General features: G+C 40.8%; 1 protein-coding gene across 1 annotated transcript in view; it reads right to left on the bottom strand.

The window, feature by feature from the left end:
- Positions 1-22,143, bottom strand: part of PREP (prolyl endopeptidase) — a 208,517-nt gene that overhangs the window by 78,248 nt on the left and 108,126 nt on the right. Inside the window, exon 9 of the mRNA XM_077487181.1 lies at positions 7,866-8,063. Coding sequence (XP_077343307.1) covers positions 7,866-8,063 — 198 coding nt within the window. The remainder of the gene's footprint in view (positions 1-7,865; positions 8,064-22,143) is intronic.

The following is a 22,143-nucleotide window of genomic DNA, read 5'->3' as shown; positions in this document are numbered from 1 at the left end:
AAAGCATTTGCATCCACCAGGAAGTTATGAGGGCAGGAGAAGACAGACCAGTCATTGGACAGGAAGTTGAGTAAATGATATTTATACAAGTGCTGGTTCACATCAGCGCGATCCCAGACATTGCATGTGATTTTCACCACACTGTTGTGTGTGATGTCTGTGCGATGCGAACTCAAAATGGTGCAGGACCCTTTTTTTGTCTGCACCAGAATCGGATTGCATAGATGTTCACACCTATGCAATCCAATTCCTGTCCGAACTGACAGTTCACACTGCAACTTTGTTTTGACACTCTTAGTGGTTTGCATAGGGCAGTGTGAACTGCCTGCGAGTCAGGTGCGACACAGGAACCCACACTGGATTCGCAAGGTTTCCCGCATCGCACCAGTGTAAACTCAGCCTAAAAGGCTGCTGGAGTCTTGGGGATCACCTAAAACTGTGAAGATAAACTGCACAGATGAACAAGCACTGGGTGGTCCTGCTTTATGTACCCAAAGCTATAACAGTAGGTACAGTGAATCCACAAGTTTACTCTAAGCTTGTTCAGGTTCGCTTTATGCAGCTTAATTTGGAGTTTGTTATTTGATGTATGCTACTTTCTAAATATAGACTATATACTGCTAATACTAATACATTTTTAGCTTTGAAACCAAGACAAGTGCGTTTCAACATTTAATTATTTGAGGTCTGTGAAGGACGATAAAAAAGCAAAACCAAAAAAAAACGAATAACCATTTCACAGGAATATCAATCTGATGACAATGGTGTTTGGTAAAATAGCTAAATACCACTAATATTCTTAGATGCAGTTAAAATGACATCAGCAATACATTCTGTACACATTGTTAAAGAATGTTTGAAGTTCTTTTTTTTTCTTTTTTTCGTCCACCAAAGAAAAAAAAAAAAGAAATGTAGAAATCTTTAATACTGTTCTTGCTCTTGCTAATGTGAACATCTAAGCTCTGGTCTAGTATCAATGGGTGATCTTCCAGGCTGAAAGAATGTCACATCTACTGTGTCCAAATCAGGAAAAGAATTCTCTTGCACACTGTGCTAAATCTTTTGATTACTAAACACATAGGAAAGACACAGAAGTCATTCCTCTGTGTATTCCCAAAATGTTATTGACAATATGCCCAGTCTTTGCAGAACTCTCAACAAATATGCATTTCACTAAAGCCTGAACATGCATCACTAAATGGCTATTTAAAATTCTATACAATATTGCAAGCACATTTAGGCCTTGGATTTATGTGAAGACACAATACATGGACATATTAGTCTAGAACTGTGTTTACAGATAATTGTCCCTATTTTTGTTCCCTCCTAAAGAAAAACTATTTACAGAGAAGTATGGCCAACATTTTTATTTTGTCTATACTTCTCTTTTGTTCTCTTGTGACCCTGAAACAGCCAATAGCATGCTACTGCCCACTAACAGTTGCCAGAGCAGAGCTGTGCCAAGTATGAGAAGGATCCTGCCAGTATTGTTGGGATGTACACCGCAGCCTGACTAACACCTGGCACTACCTGCACAGCTGAGGGCCAGAGCCAGCCGTACTCGCCCCCTTCCCAGCCTGGAGCTCCAGTGACTGTTCCAGTCACTGCTCTTCACTTTGAGGGCTCACGGATAAATGTTGAGGTGACCTGTCTTAGACCGGCAAGCTGCAAGGTCACACAGATGCTGCAGCATGGAGGGTAGTATGTACGTTTATTTTTTAGCAACTCCAAATTTCCTAGCATCTTTGGCTGTACTGGTATTTAAAAATACAAGAATTTATCAATATAAATTGTTAGTTTTGTAAAGTGTGCTATACAAGAAAAGTAAAACGATATTTTTTTTATATTAAAAAACCTGGTTTAGAGATTTTCATGAGGCCTGGATGCTAAAGTGCCTTAGCGGGTAGATTTCTAATGAATTTAGTTTTTTTTTTTTTACCTTACCACTTAAGTGATTGTAAAGGCAGAAGGTTTTTTTAGCTTAATGCATTCTACGCATGAAGATAAAAAACCTTCCGTGCCCAGCAGCCCCCTTCAGCCCTCCTAATACTAATATTTACCTGAGCCCGTCTCTATCCAGCAATGTTGCAGGAGAGACCCAGCTGCCCAGGACTTTCCACCTCATTGGCTGAGATAGCAACAGAGCACCACTGGCTCCTGCTGCTGTCAATCAAAGTCAGTGAGCCAATGAGAGGAGGGGGGATAGCTAGGGCTCCGTGTCTCAATGGGCACACTGGGCTGCAGCTTGGCTCGGGTGCCCCCATGGCAAGCTGCTTGCTGTGGGGTGGGGGGGGGGGGGTGCAGGGGAGCCGAAGAGGGACCCAAGAAGAGGAAGACCAGGGCTGCTCTGTGCAAAACCAACTGCACAGAGCAGGTAAGTATAACATTATTTATTATTTTTAGGCAAAAAAACAAATGAGACTTTACAATCACTTTAAAATAAAAATATTAAATATAAAATAAATATTTCAAAATGTGCACCACGCTACTCAACAGATAAAGAAAAGCTGCAAACACTAAAAATCACACAAATTGAGTGGATAATGGGAATATTAAATGCAGCGCTAATCCATATTGTGTGTATATATTAGAAAATTGTGCAAGTATGCAAACAGTAAGTAAAACACATTGACTGTGCAAAATAAAAAATAAAATAAAGTGCTAGGTGCAAACAGCAATAAATGAATATAAACATTGTGAATAAATAAACCATAAGGGAAAAAACAAAAAACAGTCCAAATAGGTGAAATGGACCCAATGCCAGCGGCACGGAGCCAAACAGGCATGCAACTGGGAACGTGGTCACTCTCAGGAAACCACGTGAGGTCAGCTTCCGTTCAACCTTGTCACTGAACCCAATCATGGACTCCCCCATTTATAAAAGAAAGTGTAAAATCATCAACTATGGGTTTTATTGTAAAAGGTAGAACACTTACATCAATGATGATATAAAAAGGCAAGATAAGGTATGTGATTACAAATACATCCAAGAAGCGCAGTAACGTGGTGTTAGTTCAGTCTACCTGACCGGTTTCGTTCAATAGAACATCTGGGGCATGAGCCAGCCCCCCCCCCCCCCCCACACACACACATCATATATATATATATATATATATATATATATATATATATATACAGTGGTGTGAAAAAGTGTTTGCCCCCTTCCTCATTTCCTGTTCCTTTGCATGTTTGTCACACTTAAGTGTTTCGGAACATCAAACCAATTTAAACAATAGTCAAGGACAACACAAGTAAACACAAAATGCAATTTGTAAATGAAGGTGTTTATTATTAAAGGTGAAAAAAAATCCAAACCATCATGGCCCTGTGTGAAAAAGTGATTGCCCCCCTTGTTAAAACATACTATAACTGTGGTTGTCCGCACCTGAGTTAAATTTCTATAGCCACACCCAGGCCTGATTATTGCCACACCTGTTCACAATCAAGGCATCACTTAAATAGGAGCTGCTTGACACAGTAAGGTCCACCAGAAGATCCTTAAAAGCTACACATCATGCCGAGACCCAAAGAAATTCAGGAACAATTGAGAAAGAAAGTAATTGAGATCTATCAGTCTGGAAAGGGTTATAAAGCCATTTCCAAAGCTTTGGGAATCCAGCGAACCACAGTGAGAGCCATTATCCACAAATGGCGAAGACATGGAACAGTGGTGAACCTTCCCAGGAGTGGCCGGCCGCCCAAAATTACCCCAAGAGCGCAGCGACGAGTCATCCAAGAGGTCACAAAAGACCCCACAACAACGTCCAAGGAACTGCAGGCCTCACTTGCCTCAGTTAAGGTCAGCGTTCATGCCTCCACCATCAGGAAAAGACTGGGCAAAAATGGCCTGCATGGCAGAGTTCCAAGGAGAAAACCACTGCTGAGCAAAAAGAACATCAAAGCTCGTCTCAATTTCTCCACAACACATCTTGATGATCCCCAAGACTTTTGGGACAACATTCTGTGGACCGATGAGACAAAAGTGGAACTCTTTGGAAGGTGTGTGTCCAAGTATATCTGGCGTAGAAGGAACACTGCATTTCATAAAAAGAACATTATACCAACAGTAAAATATGGTGGTGGTAGTGTGATGGTCTGGGGCTGTTTTGCTGCTTCAGGACCTGGAAGACTTGCCGTGATAAAAGGAACTATGAATTCTGCTGTCTACCAAGAGATCCTGAAGGAGAATGTCCGACCATCTGTTCGTGTACTCAAGCTGAAACGAACTTGGGTTCTGCAGCAGGACAATGATCCTAAACACACCAGCAAGTCCACCACCGAATGGCTGAAGAAAAACAAAATGAAGACTTTGGAGTGGCCTAGTCAAAGTCCTGACCTGAATCCTATTGAGATGTTGTGGTATGACCTTAAAAAGGCCGTTCATGCTCGAAAACCCTCTAATGTAACTGAATTAGCACAATTCTGCAAAGATGAGTGGGCCAAAATTCCTCCAGGACGCTGTAAAAGCCTCATTGCACGTTATCGCAAACGCTTGGTTGCAGTTGTTGCTGCTAAGGGTGGCCCAACCAGTTATTAGGTTTAGGGGGCAATCACTTTTTCACACAGGGCCATGATGGTTTGGATTTTTTTTCACCTTTAATAATAAACACCTTCATTTACAAATTGCATTTTGTGTTTACTTGTGTTGTCCTTGACTATTGTTTAAATTGGTTTGATGTTCCGAAACACTTAAGTGTGACAAACATGCAAAGGAACAGGAAATGAGGAAGGGGGCAAACACTTTTTCACACCACTGTGTATATATATATATATATATATATATATATATATATATATATATATATATATATATATATATATATATATATATATATATATATATGATTCCAGCACGATCAGGAAGGACAGGGCCCCAAAACCTATATAAATTTTCAGAACTTTCCAATGTCTGTTAATGATATCCTTAAATTTATCTGTGCTGAATGGAAAAGGATCTAAAAAATGACCACTTGAATTTGTTATCATTGGTCGGTTGTACATTGTCCCCCAGTAGTGTCTTTCTTTCCAGAAGGGACACTGTATTTCCACATCCAACTCACTGGCCTGATAGTCCTTTTTCAAGGAACCTACGTTTCAAAACCTGAGATTGGTACCTGAAATCATAAATATTCCTACAATTGTGTCGCAATTGCAGAAATTGTCCTCGTGGGACAGACTTCAACCATACATTATGATGGCAGCTGACAACTGGTATGTAACCAATATGGTCCGCAGATTTTAAATATTTTTTGATCTCAAGTTGGAAATTATTTACCACAATCTCTATGTCAAGAAAGTCTATATTCTCTCTACTTGCCTCATAAGTTAAAGAAATGCCTTGGTTATTATCATTTAGCTCAGTCATGAAACTATTCAAAGAGTCATGATCTCTTTTCCAAAGGAGGTTTTATGTGAGGCTTTATAATGACTTTTACATAAATGTTTCCCTTTTTTTTTTAAATGTATACATATTGTTTAATTCATAATATGTAGGGTTGGTTCATGTAACCGATGCCATTTTGTTGGTTCTTCATTGTATACCAGCTTACATATCGAGGAGTGGTGTGCACACTGGATGTCAGTATTGATTTTGATGCCGTCGACTTTTACCAATTTTACTAATTAGATGACATTTTTTAAGCATATATATATATATATATATATATATATATATATATATATATATATATATATATATATATATATATATATATATATATATATATATGTGCAGTGTGTGTGGGGCTGGCTCATGCCCCAGATGATGTTCTATTGAACGAAACTGGGTAGACTGAACTAGCGCCACGTTACTGCGCTTCTTGGATGCATTTGTGATCACATCATACCTTATCTTGCTTGTTTATATCATTATTGATGCAAGCGTTCTACCTTTTCTACCTTTTACAATAAAACCCATAGTTGATGATTTTAAACTATGTGGCAGCCTTTTTCTTTTATGAATGGTGGAGTCCATGATTGGGTTCGGTGACAAGGTTGAATGTTAGCTGACCTCACATGTTATTTCCTGTGAGTGACCACATTCCCTTTTCCATGCCTGTTTGACAATGGGTCCCCTGAGTCCGGTAAGAGTATCCAATTTTATTTCATTGGTGGTGGATTCACCTTCTATGGTGATTTCTTACTGGATGGTGGCGTAGCCTGCAGAGGTCGAATATATCTTCAATAGGGATAAGCCTGATGTTCGAGTTGAACGTCCTCTATTCGCCGAATAGAGAAAATTTGGGGTGTTCACGGCAAATTCGAAAACCTATTCCAAAAGTCTATGGGAGAAATCAAAAGTGCTAGTTTTAAAGGCTTATATGCATGGTATTGTCATAAAAGTGTTTGGGGACCCGGGTCCTGCCCCAGGGACATGCATCAAGGCAAAAAAAGTTTTAAAAAACGCCTGTTTTTTTTGGGAGCAGTGATTTTAATAATGCTTAAAGTGAAACAATAAAAGTGAAATATTCATTTAAATTTCATACCTGGGGGGTGTCTACAGTATGCCTGTAAAATGTTTAGAACAGTCAGTCCCTGCACAAAATTACATTTCTAAAGGAAATAAAGTAATTTAAAATTACTTACGGCTATAATGAATTGTCGGGACCCAGCAATACAGATAAAAGTCATTGAAAAAAAAAAAAAAAAAACGGCATGGGATCCCCTCCAGTCCATGGGTTTAGTATGAAGGGGAACCCCGAACCAAAATTAAAAAAAAAAAAAATTGCGTGGGGGTCCCCCCAAATTCCATACCAGGCCCTTCAGGTCTGGTATGGATATTAAGGGGAAACCTGCGCCAATTTAAAAAAAAAATTTGGTTCATCCCTAATCTTCAATTTCAAAACTGATATCTACCTAAAAACTTTCCGATTTAATTTCACCTGTTTGGACTGTTTTTTGTTTTTTCCCTTTAGTCACAATGCCATTTCACATATATGGACTTTTTAGTGATTTAATTTTATGAACTGTATTTAAATTAATTTATTGCCGTTTGCACCTAGCACTTTATTTTTCTTTATTTTGCACTGCCAACGTGTTATACTTACTGTTTGCATACTTGCACATTTTTCTTACATATAAACACACACACACACACACACACACAATATGGATTAGAGCTGCACTTAATATTGCCAAAAAATATACATTACTTGCTGATTCAGCCCAGGTTTCCCTGTGTGCATTGTACTTCCACTTCTAAAATTATAATTTTTAGAGCTAGCACTAACAGGTTTTTCCATGACAGATGGTTTTGTATTCCCATATAAGTTTATAACAGGTTAGAAGATGGCCAACTGCACCAGTCAATGAATTCTGAATGATAGCAGATGTTTCTCAAACTGAAGTTAATCTCTCCTTCAAACCCTCACTCAGTTGCCACTGCAGCAGATGTCTAAGCAATAGTTGCTACTTAGTTACTTGGAGCCCACTCATGTAGGTACTTTGACATTTCTTCCACCCCCCTGAAAATCTGATGCGGACATGTGATGGTGATGTGAATGCCATGCTGATGAGACGCTTAAACAACTCCCACTTGCATATAACACTACTACATCTCTGATATGCATCACTCAGCCTCACAACTGTACGTAAAAAGATTACATATGACAAAGTGGCTTTCCTAAAACCCAGTGATAGTGCTCCCAAATTGGACTGCATCAGTAGCAGATCTGGAAACTCACAGAAGAGACTCAAGACAAACAGGGAAACTATAACTTTTCTCTGCCCTTATGCATTTTAGTGACAGGCTTGTTTACAGATGCTAAAACGGATATCTGGTTGGTTGAAGTGAGTCACCGTAAAAAATGTATTTACCTATTTTTTAAGACAGTTTTATGTAGTAACAAAAATGAGAGTGTACCCACCTGGTGATAAAAATGACGTGAACTGATAAAAAATCTCAGAGTCCTTCTTCTGACCACTGTATCCTACAATGCTGCCAACATCCAATGGTAAAGTTTTAATAAGGCGGCCAGTGGCAAGATCATGCAGCTGCAAGACATTCTTTACATCGTGGAGGTAGCACACAACGAGGAACTTAGAATGAACACAGGCCACCCATTCTGGAATAAAAAAAAACAATATGAATTTACAGGTCTAAAAATAAACCCAAAATAAAGTGTTTTCATGCAACTGATTGAGAATCAAGCAATCGTACACAACCACTCAAAAAGGCTTTTCAGTTGACAGTGATTGCATCCAACAGAATGTGCTATTTTAACTTGAAATTTAATCTATAAATGCCAGTATAAAGCCAGGTGTAAAGAGACTGAGGGCAAAAATATATATATACACACACACACACACACACACATACATACACACATACATATACACACACACACACAGTATCTCACAAAAGTGAGTACACCCCTCACATTTTAAAAAAAATATTATTCTATCTTTTCATGTGACAACACTGAAGAAATGACACTTTGCTACAATGTAAAGTAGTGAGTGTACAGCTTGTATAAGTGTAAATTTGCTGTCCTCTTTAAAATAACTCAACACATGCCATTAATGTCTAAACCGCTGGCAACAAAAGTGAGTACACCCCTAAGTGGAAATGTCCAAATAGGGCCCAAAGTGTCAATATTTAGTGTGGCCACCATTATTTTCCAGCACTGCCTTAACCCTTTTGGGCATGTAGTTCACCAGAGCTTCACAGGTTGCCACTGGAGTCCTCTCCCACTCCTCCGTGACGATATCACGGAGCAGGTGGATGTTAAGAGGCCTTGCGCTCCTCCACCTTCCATTTGAGGATGCCACACAGATGCTGAGTTTAGGTCTGGAGACATGCTTGGCCAGTCCATCACCTTTACCCTCAGCTTCTTTAGCAGGCAGTGGATGTCTTGGAGATGTGTTTGGGGACTTTATGTTGGAATACTGCCCTGCGGCCCAGCCTCAGAAGGGAGGGGTTCATGCTCAGCTTCAGTATGTCACAGTACAAGTTGGCATTCATGGTTCCCTCAATGAACTGTAGCTTCCCAGTGCTGGCAGCACTGCAGCCCCAGACCAGTACATTCTCACTACCACTCCCTTTGCCAAAGGGAAGGGGATGCTGCTGGGGAGATTGAGGAAGCTGGAGATCGTTTTTCTTTCCCTGTCATGGCTGGGGAACCAGCCCAAGTGTAACGAACAGGAGAACATCTCTGACCCCGACAATGAGAGCAGACAGAATGTGGTACCCGACTTAGAGGTCAGGAGAGAGGATTTCTGTATCAAGCAACTGTGAGATGTCACCATCATGAAAGTCAGAGAAAACAGGATTGGGGGGGGGGGGATTTGTCTTTCCCCTACATAGCCCTTAAAAACAATTTACTGTGGTAAAACATGGAGAGAACGAGGTAAAACAGCTACTGGTTCCCAAATCTTTCCGTAGGGTGGTGCTAGACCTGGCCCATGGTCATGTAATGGGGGGACATCTCAGTATCGAAAAGACCAGGGAGAGAATCACCCAGAGATTTTTCTGGCCTGGGTTATATGCAGATGTTAGGGAGTACTGTGAATCATGCCCCGATTGCCAAATCGCGGCACCGTTGCCCCATTTTTGTAGTCCCTGTGTCACTCTACCAATAATCAAGGTCCCTTTTGAGAGGATTCGCATGTTTCGGTGGGGCCGGTAGTGAAGTCTGCCTGGGGTCACCAGCATATTTTGGTAATCCTGGACTATACGTCACACTATCCTGAGGCCAACACTTCTGCTAAGACTAATGCCAAGGAGTTAGTCCAGGTGTTTAGTTGAGTGGGGATCCCAAAAGTGATGTTAACCGATCAGGGCACCCCATTTATGGCCAGGGTTACCAAGAAACTGTGTAAGTTCTACAAAATCTCCCATCTCCGTACCTCTGTCTACCACCCCTAAACGGATGGTCTTGTGGAAATATTTAATACAATTTTGAAAAGTATGCTGAAAAGGGTGATCGACAAAGATCGACAGGACACCCCATATAGAAGCATCATAGAGCATGTCTCTTTGATGCAGGATGGAATCACAGCTGTCCTGCCCCTGGCACAAGAACATATGGAGTGAGCCCAGGAGGCTCAGACGAGGATCTATGATTGGGGTGCCAAGGTCCGTACTTTCAGCCCTGGGGACAGAGTTTTAGTACTGGTTCCCATAGTGAAAAGTAAGTTGCTAGCCAAGTGGCAGGGTCCTTTTGAGGTTGTCGAAAGGGTAGGGGAGGTAAAGTACAAAGTCTACCAGCCAAGAAAAAGGAAACCACATCAAATTTATCATGTGAATCTCTTAAAGCCCTGGAAGGACAGAGAGACTTTACTGGCTGCATCCCTGCCACCAACGGACCGGGTACCGGTGGAACCTGACGTTCCCATGACAGGTTCCCGGTCTGTGGCACAACAAAGTGACGTTAGGGCGTTTGTGTACAAAAAGAGAGGACTTTCTTCCCCTAACCCAGACTGACCAAGGTGATCCAGATTGAGAATAGCACCTGCCCCGAGTACAAGCAGTGGTAGATTCCCTTAGGGAAGCAGGTCTCATGGCCAACCCAAAAACGTTTGCCATAGGCCTAGAGGAGGCCAAATACCTTGGGTACGTTATTGACCCGGGGACTGGTCAAGCCTCAGACCAATAAGACTGAGGCAATTCAAAAATGGTCCCAACCGGTAAACAAAAAACAAGTTTGGGCCTTCATGGGCATTACGGGTATTACAGACTGTTTATACCCAACTTTGGCACCCCTCTGACCGACCTGACGAAGGTTAGAGGGTCGGTCATTGTCAAATGGAATCCTGAAGCTGAGGAGGCGTTTCAGAAATTACAGCAGGCCCTTTGTGTACTACCAGTGTTAGTGACCCCGGACTTCACAAAGGAGGTTGGGGTACAGATGGACGCCTCTGAGGTGGGCCTAGGGGCTGTACTATCCCAGAACAGAGATGGTGAGGAGCACCCGGTTGTATACCTGAGCCAGAAACTGAACAAGCATGTAAAAACTATGCCATTGTCAAAAAGGAGTATCTCGATAATAAATGGGCCTTAGACTCCCCGAAGTATTACTTGTTGGGGAGGCCATTTAAGCTGGTCACCGACCATGCTCCCCTAAAGTGGATGTGTGACAACAGGGAGAAAAATGGCCGCGTGACAAAATGGTTCCTGGCTTTACAGACCTTTAAGTTTACAGTAGAGCATAGGCTGGGCAAGCTCCAAAACAATGCGGATGCCCTCTCTCGCATGCACTGTATGCTTGGGACAATTGTTCAGCTGCAGGGGCTTGAGCGGGGGGGGGGGAGGGGGGGGGGGATATGTGACGATATGCAGGAAAAACGGTATATTTCACCTTGCATGCATTCTTTTGTAATCCAGCCGGGTTTTTCCAGCCTCTGTGGCAGGCTTGGTTTCGGTCCGGATTTTGTGGTCCACTTGAGACAACGCTCAGGTGGTCTTTAAATGAGCAGGAAGAGAGCACAGGAGAGCTCTGGCCTGAGACTCAGAAGGGAATCAGAGAGAGGAGCTCTGTTTGGATTTAGAAAAAAGGTTTGCTTCGGGTGTTGGGGACCAGCCCCACACTGTAAAGAGAGGAGTCTGCTGTATAGTTTAGCCCCGGATGGCAAGGATTTACTTAACCTCTTTTTTTTTGTTTGTTTTCATGACTTTGCAAACCTCTGCTAAATAAACCTGACAACCCGCACGATTTTAAAGAAACTGCCTGCACGCTGATCTTCTTTTCCAGAAAAGGTGATCCCCCACAATATTATATATATTTATTAGTGTTTATAGCATGCATGTTACTAAAAGACATTACTGGCTGATCTTTTTTTACTAACTTACCTAAAACATACACTTCTATGTCTATCTGTGGCATGTCTCTTCTATCTTCCTACCTCTATCATACTTGGCAGATATCCTTTTAGCAATCTAGTAAAAGATGCTGCCTTGTGTAACCCTTTAAAAGAAAATTATCCAGCTGCTACTGAACCCTCAAGTGTATTATGCTGCACACAGCTACACCACAAATATGAAAGAACTCTGGTCTAATTAAAAAGCAAGGTGGTTTTAAAGAGCAGCTGTTGAAGTCTCTAAAAATAACCAGTTTACGGTTTCACCTACTTTCCCCGCAATGGGAGAGCAGTTAACAAAGTCCAATAACTAACAACCTCAGTAATTTACACATCAGTGTCTGTGCTCACCCACTCCTTTAATTCCAGCTGGGGGTGACCCTACTGCCTTACGGGAAGTCTTTTATTTCTGGTTTAGTCTTATATAGTTATGCCATGTTGAACACTAAGGCCCTGTTCACACCTGAGCAATTCTCTGCTTGAAGCTTGTAGCTCTAAAGCGCTCAACAAGCCAAATCCCATTAAATTTCTAATGGCCCCTGTTCACATATGATCATTCTGTCACCTGAAGCAAAAGGTCTGTTGCTCAAAAAAAGTACATGAGCTTTCTTTGCAGATTGGACCCCATAGAATTCAATGGGAAAGCCAAAGAATGTGTGGCATGAGCATTTTGTTGCATATTTTCTGCTCAAACAGCAGCTCTCCACCCCTGATCTCTGCCACCTCCCTTTCCCTTAGTGTTTTTTATTAGCTAAACAAAAAACGCCTGAAGCTGTAAAACGCTTGCAATACACTTGTAAAAACGCTAAAATAAAAAAACGCCTGAAATCACTCTGCTCAGGTGTGAATGTAGCCTTACCAAAGTTCTCAATCGATCCAGAGTTGTGCAGTGCTTCCGTTCTCCTCTCCCCTTTCCTTGCTCTCACAAACTTGGCTGAGAGCAACAGGAGCCATTGGCTCCTGCTGCTGTAACTCAAATCACGTGAGGGAATGAGGGGAGGGGTGGAACTGTGCTACTTCTATGGATGCACACAGCCCGGCTCAGGAGCAAGCTTAAACATCTACCCCATTACCAAGCATCTTATATGGGGGGGCAGATACAGTAGAGGAGGAGGGGACAGTGCCGGTGGAGGATGCTAGTAGAGGAGTTTTTTTTAAACATTTTTTTTCTAATGTATTTTAATAAAATTACAATTTACAGTGATCTTGCACATATCCTACAAGCTTTTATATATTAAATCAATCACAAAAACAAATAATGTGAAATAAATTACATACAATGTGCATCCAAACAATAGTTATGTGCAGGGAAGTCCATAAGTAAAAATAATCAAATTCTTCAAAGTAGTGACGGTGAAGCATCAATAGAACTTGGTGATTTATCCAATAGGTGAAACCACTGACACCACACCACTGTGCTCACAGAGCTCTCACCTCATAGGCATAGATCATATGCCTTAAAACATAATCCAATAGAAAACAACAAACTTCCCTTCCAGGATCAACAGTATGCCTTTTACAGTCACTTCTGGATACATACATATATACACACACACACACACACACACACACACTATAATATATATAACATAACACTGTGTTGATTCTCAGCACCCAATAATAAAAACCTGAAGGGGAGCTGAATAGGCGATAACAGGTAAACAATAAACACCATCCCCGCTAATCTTGTCCTTGATACGGACCTGTGAACTGTACAACTGGGATTGGAATGGCGCCATTCCACTCCCAGTTATACAGGTCTGTATCAAGGACGAGGTAAGCCAAACCAAACCCAAACCATATATTTTCTGAAAGCACACGACCAGTAGAATAAAAAGAAGGTACTACTGATTTCTAAGGTCCCAGGATATTTGCGCAAATGTTTATCAAAACAATATTTTTTGCTAAAAATCATGGATTAGCAGATAAATACACAGCAAATTTTACAAAATTCCTACTAAATATAAAAGCTTAGCCTGTATTGAGTTAATAAATAACAAATATTTGTAATTTTTACATTGCGCCTTTTTGCAAAATGGTGAAAACCGAACGTACACAAAAATGTAAATATCCAAATTTCTCTAAAAATCTAAAGGTTTTCATTTTCCCTTACAGTTTCCAGAATTTGTGAAAGACCCCCAAAACCATATATTTTTTGAAAGCATATGACCTCTAGAATAAAAAGAAGGTGCTACAGATTTTTTTAGACCCTGCGTTATTGCGCAAATGTTTATCAAACCCATATATTTCCATAAAATACACTAAAACCATTAGTAGCAGATAAAAACACAGCTAATTTTACACAATTCCTGCTAAATCCTTACTACATATAAAAGCTCAACCTGTATGGCGTTAATAAACAAATCATTTTAATTTTTACATTGCGCCTTTTTGAAAAATGGTGAAAATAGAACGTATGCAAAAATGTAAATATCCAAATTTCTCAAACAATCTGAAGATTTAAATTTTTCTCTTACAGCTTTCAGAATTTGTAAAAGACCCCCAAAACCAGGTTTATCAAACCAATATATTCGTAAAAAATACACTAAAACCATTAGTAGCAGATAAAAACACAGCTAAATTTTACCAAATTCCTGCTAAATCCCTGCTAATTATAAAAGCTTAACCTCTATGGAGTTAATAACAAATCTTTGTAAATTTTTAATTGTGGCTTTTTGCAAAATAGTGAAAATCGAACGAACGTACCCAAAAAGTTTACAAAAAATCTGGAGGTTTTCATTTTTCACTTACAGCTTTCAGAATTCGGAAAAAAAACAAAAAACAAAACAACCCCAAACCTAAAATTTTCTGAAAGCACATGGCCAATAGAATAGAAAGAAAGTGCTATTGATTTTTAAGGAAGTGCAATATTTGCACAAATGTTTATCAAAACAATATTTTTGCTAAAAATACACTAAAATCATTAATAGTACACATAAACACAACATAACTTACAAAATTCCTGCTAAATTGAAATTAAAGCATCGTTCACATGTGGCATACTAAAGTGTATGCCCATGTTCACCTACACAGGGATGCACAGGTGTTCCATGCATCCCCATACAGGCAGTCCCATTAATTGGGATGCAACGGCTGCACAGGCATAGCTGCTGTTCCCATTCTGACATCGGCGTGGGTGTGGGTACATGACCCCGACAGTGTGAGCTCAGGGACATGCATGCGGATCTTCATGGATGTAAAATTGGGAACAATGGCTCTGTTTGTGCAGGTACTACAGGCCAAATGATATCAATGGGACTGCCTGTGCATCCCTGCAAAGGTACACTGTGTATGCCCTGTGTGAACAAGGCCTTACGCCCCTTTCACGCAAGCAGACAGATCGGATCGGATCAGATCGTTTTTCAGACGGGCCCAATCAGACCACCCATTGTTCTCTATAGAGGCTGATGCAAATGGACATGTGTGCTTTTACACTCACCTGCATCCGATCCAGTCCAGTCTGCTAATAACAGATTGATGGGGATCCCATTCCCCATCCATCTAACAGATCGGTTGGATGATATCAGATGGCAATGAACAGGTGGTCCATGTCCGCTCTGCATCAGGGGAGAGGACGCAGACCTGTCATCTGCCTGCTCAGTGGGGATGAGCAGACAGATCCCCTCGCTGAGCAGGTGGATCTACTTGACAGAGTCCGCTCCATGTGGAAGGGGTCTTACCAGGAGCGGCCGGTCCATTGAGGCGCTGGGTTGCCGCCGCCCTACAGGGTGCCAGACTCATGGGTGGTGTGGTCACATTAGGGGTTAATAACTCTGATCAGCGGGTTGTAATTCGCTGATCAGAGTTATAAAATTGTTCAGCAGAGTCTGCTGAACAATTCTGAGATAAGCTTATGGTCATTGAAGCTTAAAGGAGAGGGGGAAATGAGGTCTGTACGCTGTAGACTTGGCCACCTGCAGGCACTTCTGTAGGTCCTACATGGACTTGGCAGTGAAAGGGTTAAATCCCTCCAGTTTTATTCCAGGAAAAAGACTTATCATAAACCATGCATTCGCTGTACCTGGCTAATACAAGCATCTTCTTTGCTTGTCTGACTCTCTCTTCTAGTTAGACCTTCTGCAACTAGGCTATCAGTGTAAGATTCTGTTGCAGCAGAACAGCAGATTTAAGTTGGGTTTAAAGTCCCAGCATGGTAGATATTAAGTGCCGCAGATACAGCCTTCCCGATTTCCATTTGTCCTCTTTATACTGGTCTAGTGTGAGCTCTGTAGGCTACTGGGGAAGGGGAGGGAAAGTGGGGAGCATGTTTTTTTTTCTTTACTGCCTGTAAAAATATGGACAGTTGGCAACTTTGACCAATGTAAGGGGGAAACGTTCCACTGAACTCACTAACTGTGAGGGAGCACTACAACTTTTACTGTCAGTATTTATTTTCTGGCCATTATTTTTTTTCATTTTAATTATTAATAATGAAAATAATATTGTTGTATAGCAAAGGCTTGGGGATCAATTATATTAAATACACCACTTCCTTTTTTTTACTGCCAAAATTTACTGTTCACGCCAACATCTTGTGAGCTGTATATAAAATGATTAAGAGCATGGGCTTTTTTTTTTTTTTTTTTTTTTTAGGGACAGTAAAAAGCTTGGAAAAGGCTGGTCTAAAGGAAGTAGAGTATACTTTATGGAAAGACTATAGTAACAATAGTCAATGGTTAGAGTATATATGCATTTTCTGTACAATAATAATTTACTATGCAAGCTCTGTTTATTAGATGGGATATATGCATAAAGCAATGATGCTGTGCAATTTGAAGATCTATAAACTTCATGCAGTATATCCTTCTGAACCTGATTTCCATAAAGTACTAATTTTAGACCAAGTCTCGGCTGACTTAATTAACCCCAACCACTCTGATTGCCCTGGAAAGGCTGATTCACCATCAAGAGAATACAAATGATTAATCCCTTGATTAACATTGAAGTGAATCTGATAATGAGGTGGTATTGTTGCATTTTACAATAAACAGCAGAACATTGGGAAAAAAACAAACTAAAAAACACCTTACTGGTTCTACGATGTAGCCAAAAACACTGTACCCCCATCCCATAGTATTCATATTTTCTTGATTTAAATTAAACAATGCAAAATCTACATCAACAGCCAACTGTCAAAATTGAACTAAATAAATATATAAGTGAATATGCTTCATTAGAAATGTACAATTCTTGACATTTCCTAAAACTTGATTTCTAACAATTAATTACAGTGACTGAGCCTTGATAAAATGTCCAAGGAGAGAAGTGTTCTGGTTACCCATCCATCTAAGCACTGTTCTAGGACTATCACTGTGAAAATTAATGAAAGAGTACATCTGCAAAAGGCACCAAGAACAAGCAAATGCATGAAGTTAAATAAGACCCAGTGCAAGCTAGTAAAACAAAAAAATAGAATGCTTCTCAAACTGGCCCCTAATTAAATTAAGTGATACATTCAGGTCTTTTTCTAACAACCATTTGGCCGCATACACATGATTCTAGTGGCAAGAATTAGGATTTTTGTGGATGGAATGACAGCTGCTTGCACATTGCGGCAGCCACTCAGCCTGCACAAGCCACACACTGAACAGTAACCTGCGGTTAGGGACGGGTGTCCCAGCCTGGACACAGTCAGATGCATCTAAGCTCAAACACTGATTCGTAACCACAGGTAATCTCTAGGTGTGCGACTGAGAACAGTGACAGCTGCCGTCAGTCTGTCAATACTTTGTAAAGGTCGAACAGCTGCTGCTATTTGCATGCACTTGTCATTCCAGCTGCAAGAATCTGCTGTGAAGGAGGACTTAAAAGTGTATGTAAACAATAACAATGAACTTCTCTAAATTGTTCTTTTTTGGTCCACTACATATACCCCTGACAGAAGTTTGTTGGATCTAATTAATAAGTGCAAATAATACCTGTTGATTATGCTAGAAATCTTGTGAGCTGATAGCCTTCTGCCTGTGCTGTATTCTTATAATTTACATTGCTCTTAGCCATCTTTGCCACTTTTCATCCATTGTGGTGTGTTAGCAGCCCATTCATAATGAACAGGCTGCCCTAACGCAGCGTGTGTCGTGATATTTCCATTTGCACTCCCAGCAGTAGTTATTTCAATGCGTCCCAAATAAACACTGCATAACATGATGCAGCTGTTCATTATCAATGTTGAAAGTTAAAACAGTAAAACCTATCTGCCAATATATTAGGTAGCACTCATATTGCAACAGTGTATTATGCCGCATACACGCGTATCAGACTATCCAGCGGACTTAGTCTGGCGGACAAACCGCCGGACTTTCCGAACGAGCTACCTGCCCACACGGCACTTTTTCGGCGGACAAAGTCCGCCGGACTATCCGCCGTACTTTTGAAATGAACGGACTCGCCCACACACACACGGAGGAAAGTCCATTAATTCTGAGCGCAGCTCCAGGTAGCCGGGACCAGCGAAGGAGTCGTCGCAGGCCCCGTCACCTGGTATGGACTTAAAGGGGAATCCCTATGCCGAAAAAACGGCGTGGGGGTCCCCCCACCAGGTCCATATAAGACCCTTATCCGAGCACGCTACCCGGCCGGCCAGGAAAGGGGGTGGGGACGAGCGAGCGCCCCCCCCCCCCCCGAGCCGTACCAGGCCTAAACATGGGGGGGTGCCTTGGGGAAGGGGGGCCCGTGCTGAGAAGAGCGGGCTCCATACAAGGACACGTCCATGTGAAAGAGCCCTAAAAGTACTATTGCATTCCTCTTATAATATCCGTATCTTGCAAAATTTTCATGACATTGTAAGCTAAAACACTTAGGTTAAAGATATTAAACACTGTACATTTTCAGGTATTATATTTACTGCATTGCTGTGCAAGCATCAAAGAACTGGTTAGCTTTTTTCACATAACATAGCCGTCTGTGGTTCTACGTAAAAATACAATTACATTAAATAAAAGGTGGACACTGCTTAGCAGAATGCATTGGTATTCACAGAGCAAATAGAATTGCCTCTCATTAATTGGAATATCTTGGGAAGCTTTTAATGTTTTCTAATTGAAATCTTCTGTTGCATATCAATGTACAGCGTGTATAACTACTTCATGGGTCTTTCTGTAGACCTGCATCCAACCCACTGCTTTAGCCCCAAGCTTCTCTTAAGACCACTTGTATCTATACCCTAAAACATGTCAGGTTCATGGACCGCCTAGGTGTAGATGATTGAATGACACTGGCTGTAAGAACAATTTTATTTATTCATTAAATTCGATTTTTCTGTCTATGTCAATTTTGTGAACATACTATTGTTACTGTAGGTGTCAATTTCATGCACCCCGTTGTTAACCCAAGACTATTCTTAGTCCAAACAATTCTGTATATGTATTAAATGCTCTAACCTTTCTTCCAGTTGAGATTTTTATATCAACAATTTGAATTTTTTTGTTGTTCTTACAGCATGCATTAATATGTTTGAATCTACGATATCTCTGTATCTTTTTAATATGTTCATTTAACATTTTGGTTTCATTGCAATGATTATCGATATTTGTTCCAATTGTTGCACGGTGTAACTGGCCATGTATATTCAACATCGTTGTAATCTGTGGCTCCCAGTCTCCAGGGCCCCGTTTATATTTTCCCGTTTCCGTCATTTTGTTTCCATCTTGCCCCTTGGGATTTATTTTGTTATTTATACTTATATGGGCTATGTGTCCAATTCCAGGTGTTTGAACTTTCCCCTGGCCCTTTACTTGTTTTGGGTTTACTAAATGTATCTTTGTATGTTGCGTTTTTGCACATCAGTAACAGCATTATTCCCTGTCCTCCCCCCCCCCCCCCCGGGTGTGTATTGGGGGATCGCCCGGCACACAAAGCCATCCGGGTTAATCAACCTGCGGCGGTGCATTGGGAGATTGCAGCCGGCATTTCCATCGCCAACTGATCTCCATCTTGCAACCCCAGCGCACATGCGCTGTCTGCTGGGGAAGATTGTTGCGTCGGCAGGTGGAGTGGCCAGGGCTCTGTTGCGGCGTCAGTCTCTGACATGTGCGCTGGGGATGGGGCTGCGCACACACGGCTGGGGGGGGGTGTGTCCGTGCATGGTCCTGCTCTCCCCCCTCTGTCAGCTGTTGCAATTGGCTTGGTGGCTCTCTCTTAGCGATCTTAATAAGGTAAATATCTATTGCTTGCTCTCCTGCATCACTGCACGCATATTTGTAGTTACCCTATGTGTGCTTGGATGTAGCATGGTATGCTCTCAATTTTACCATTTCATAAATTCAACTTCATTGCTACTACTTTGCTGAGTATTTGCCTCTTTATCTATACCCCCCCCCCCTTTTTTTATATATATATATATTTTTTTATATTGCTTTTTAAATATCTTTTTTCACACACCAGTGATTATAATCTATAAATCCTGTACTTATGCTTGACCAGCTTTGGTCATATCCCTATAAGCTTTTGTTATATAATATACAAAAATCCCTTTTATTTACATCCCTTAAAATATATCAATACTTCTTACAGCTACCATTACAGCCTGCGGGTTTGGATTTTCCACCTTTCCACCCACCTTACCTGCATCACTGTTACAGGTATATCCACGTTAGTACTAATGAGCATTTCAGCTATTAATCGGCATTTGATTAAATTTATGTATACCACTGCAATAGTAACTCTTTAAACACATTAGCTTCTCAACTCATCTTCTTTTCTTTCCATCTCTATAGGGCTTAGCGCTTTTTTGCCTCTGTTTTCCCAGTCTCATTTCCAGGACTTCTCTGCCTATTGGCAGTAACAATATACATTCTAAAACCTTACTTAACACTATCTTTGTATGGGAGCCTTGGATACTGGGAAGCCACTCATCCTATTTGATTGGTCCTGCCGTTTTTAATGAATATTATGTTACATTCATACAACACCTTACCTTTATATGCAAGTACAAAGATAAAACAGCTTATAACATCTGTAAATCACTTCCTTGTCCTAATACCCTGTCATTTGTATACTCCATTAGAATTACGCTCTATGCTTTATTTCCAACCCCTGAGGAAGGAGACCATAAGAGCTCTGAAACGCGTAGGGTGCTAAGCTCTATAGCCAATTGTATCCTGTATAGGTGATAAGCTTATAGCTAAACTGTACTGTGTAAACTGTTTTGTTGTTCATACGTTTTTTATGACATGATTTTATATTAATTTAATGAATAAATAAAATTGTTCTTATTCTATTCTATTGTTGTACGTGCCTCCAAAGTCCATCACCAGGGGGTTCTTTTTTGTAGCTTCTTTATCGGATGCATTCTATATATATCTTCTCTGTGAAACTATGGGGGAGATTTACTAAAACTGCAGAACTGCAAAATCTGGTGCAGCTCTGCATAGAAACCAAACAACTTCCAATATTTATTGTCAAAGCTTAATTGAACCAGCTGATGAGCTACCATGCACAGCTGCACCAGATTCTTAGGGCTCCATTTTTAGTAAATCCCCTTCATGTGTCCATCGTAAACAGCAAGCCAGCACTAATATAGTGTTTTTACAACCCCAAAACAATAAAGATTGATAACTAACCAGTGCAGCGCTACATAAAAAATAAATACTACTAAACAGAGGAGAAATAGAACAGTGCTGTAACACACAATCCAACAAAATCAAACATAAATCCTCATCAAATACCTATTTGATATTTAAATAGATGAACATTGTGCAACAATATAAACAGACATACATAAATAAACCAACATCACATACCAATGAGTCCTATAAATAAAGACAACCAGTGCAACAATAAATGTAAATGTGATTGAATATTATATAGTTCAGACTCACTTGAGCTCATCCCTAATTTCTAAGGACTACATATCCCGTGGTACCTTGCTGCCTGCAAGCTGTGATTCCTGTACTAAGTCTATCTCCTGAAACTCCTCCTCTCAGCACCTCTGTAGTTCTTAGTGTGTTTTGTTGTGATTAAAAAAATGTAAAAAAATTAGAGTTACGCTTACCGGTAACGTCTTTTCCAGTAGTCTTTCAGGACAGCCACTATGAGAGATAGACTCCTCCTCTTCCTCTGGAAACACTGCGCCAGCCCATAAATTCTAACTTCCCCTGCCGGACCTCAGTTTATATCAAGAATACCTCCGGCCAGCTGGGGAGACACAAGAACACATTAATAACATATTCATCAAATACCATTATCTTGCTGCGCTCTGGTCTTTTGTAAGACTCCCCCCAATTTTCGGGTGGGAACTAGGGCTGTCCTGAAAGACTACTGGAAAAGACGTTACCGGTAAGCGTAACTCTAATTTTCCCTAATCGTCTTTCAGGACAGCCACTATGAGAGGATAAGCGAGCACTTACC

This window comes from Lithobates pipiens, unplaced genomic scaffold (assembly GCF_037356315.1).
Source record: "Lithobates pipiens isolate NorthernLeopardFrog02 unplaced genomic scaffold, aLitPip1_a1.2 Scaffold_18, whole genome shotgun sequence".
Lineage (NCBI taxonomy): Eukaryota > Metazoa > Chordata > Amphibia > Anura > Ranidae > Lithobates > Lithobates pipiens.
Note: the sequence above shows the minus strand (reverse complement) of the source record. Positions and strands in the feature narration are given on the sequence as shown.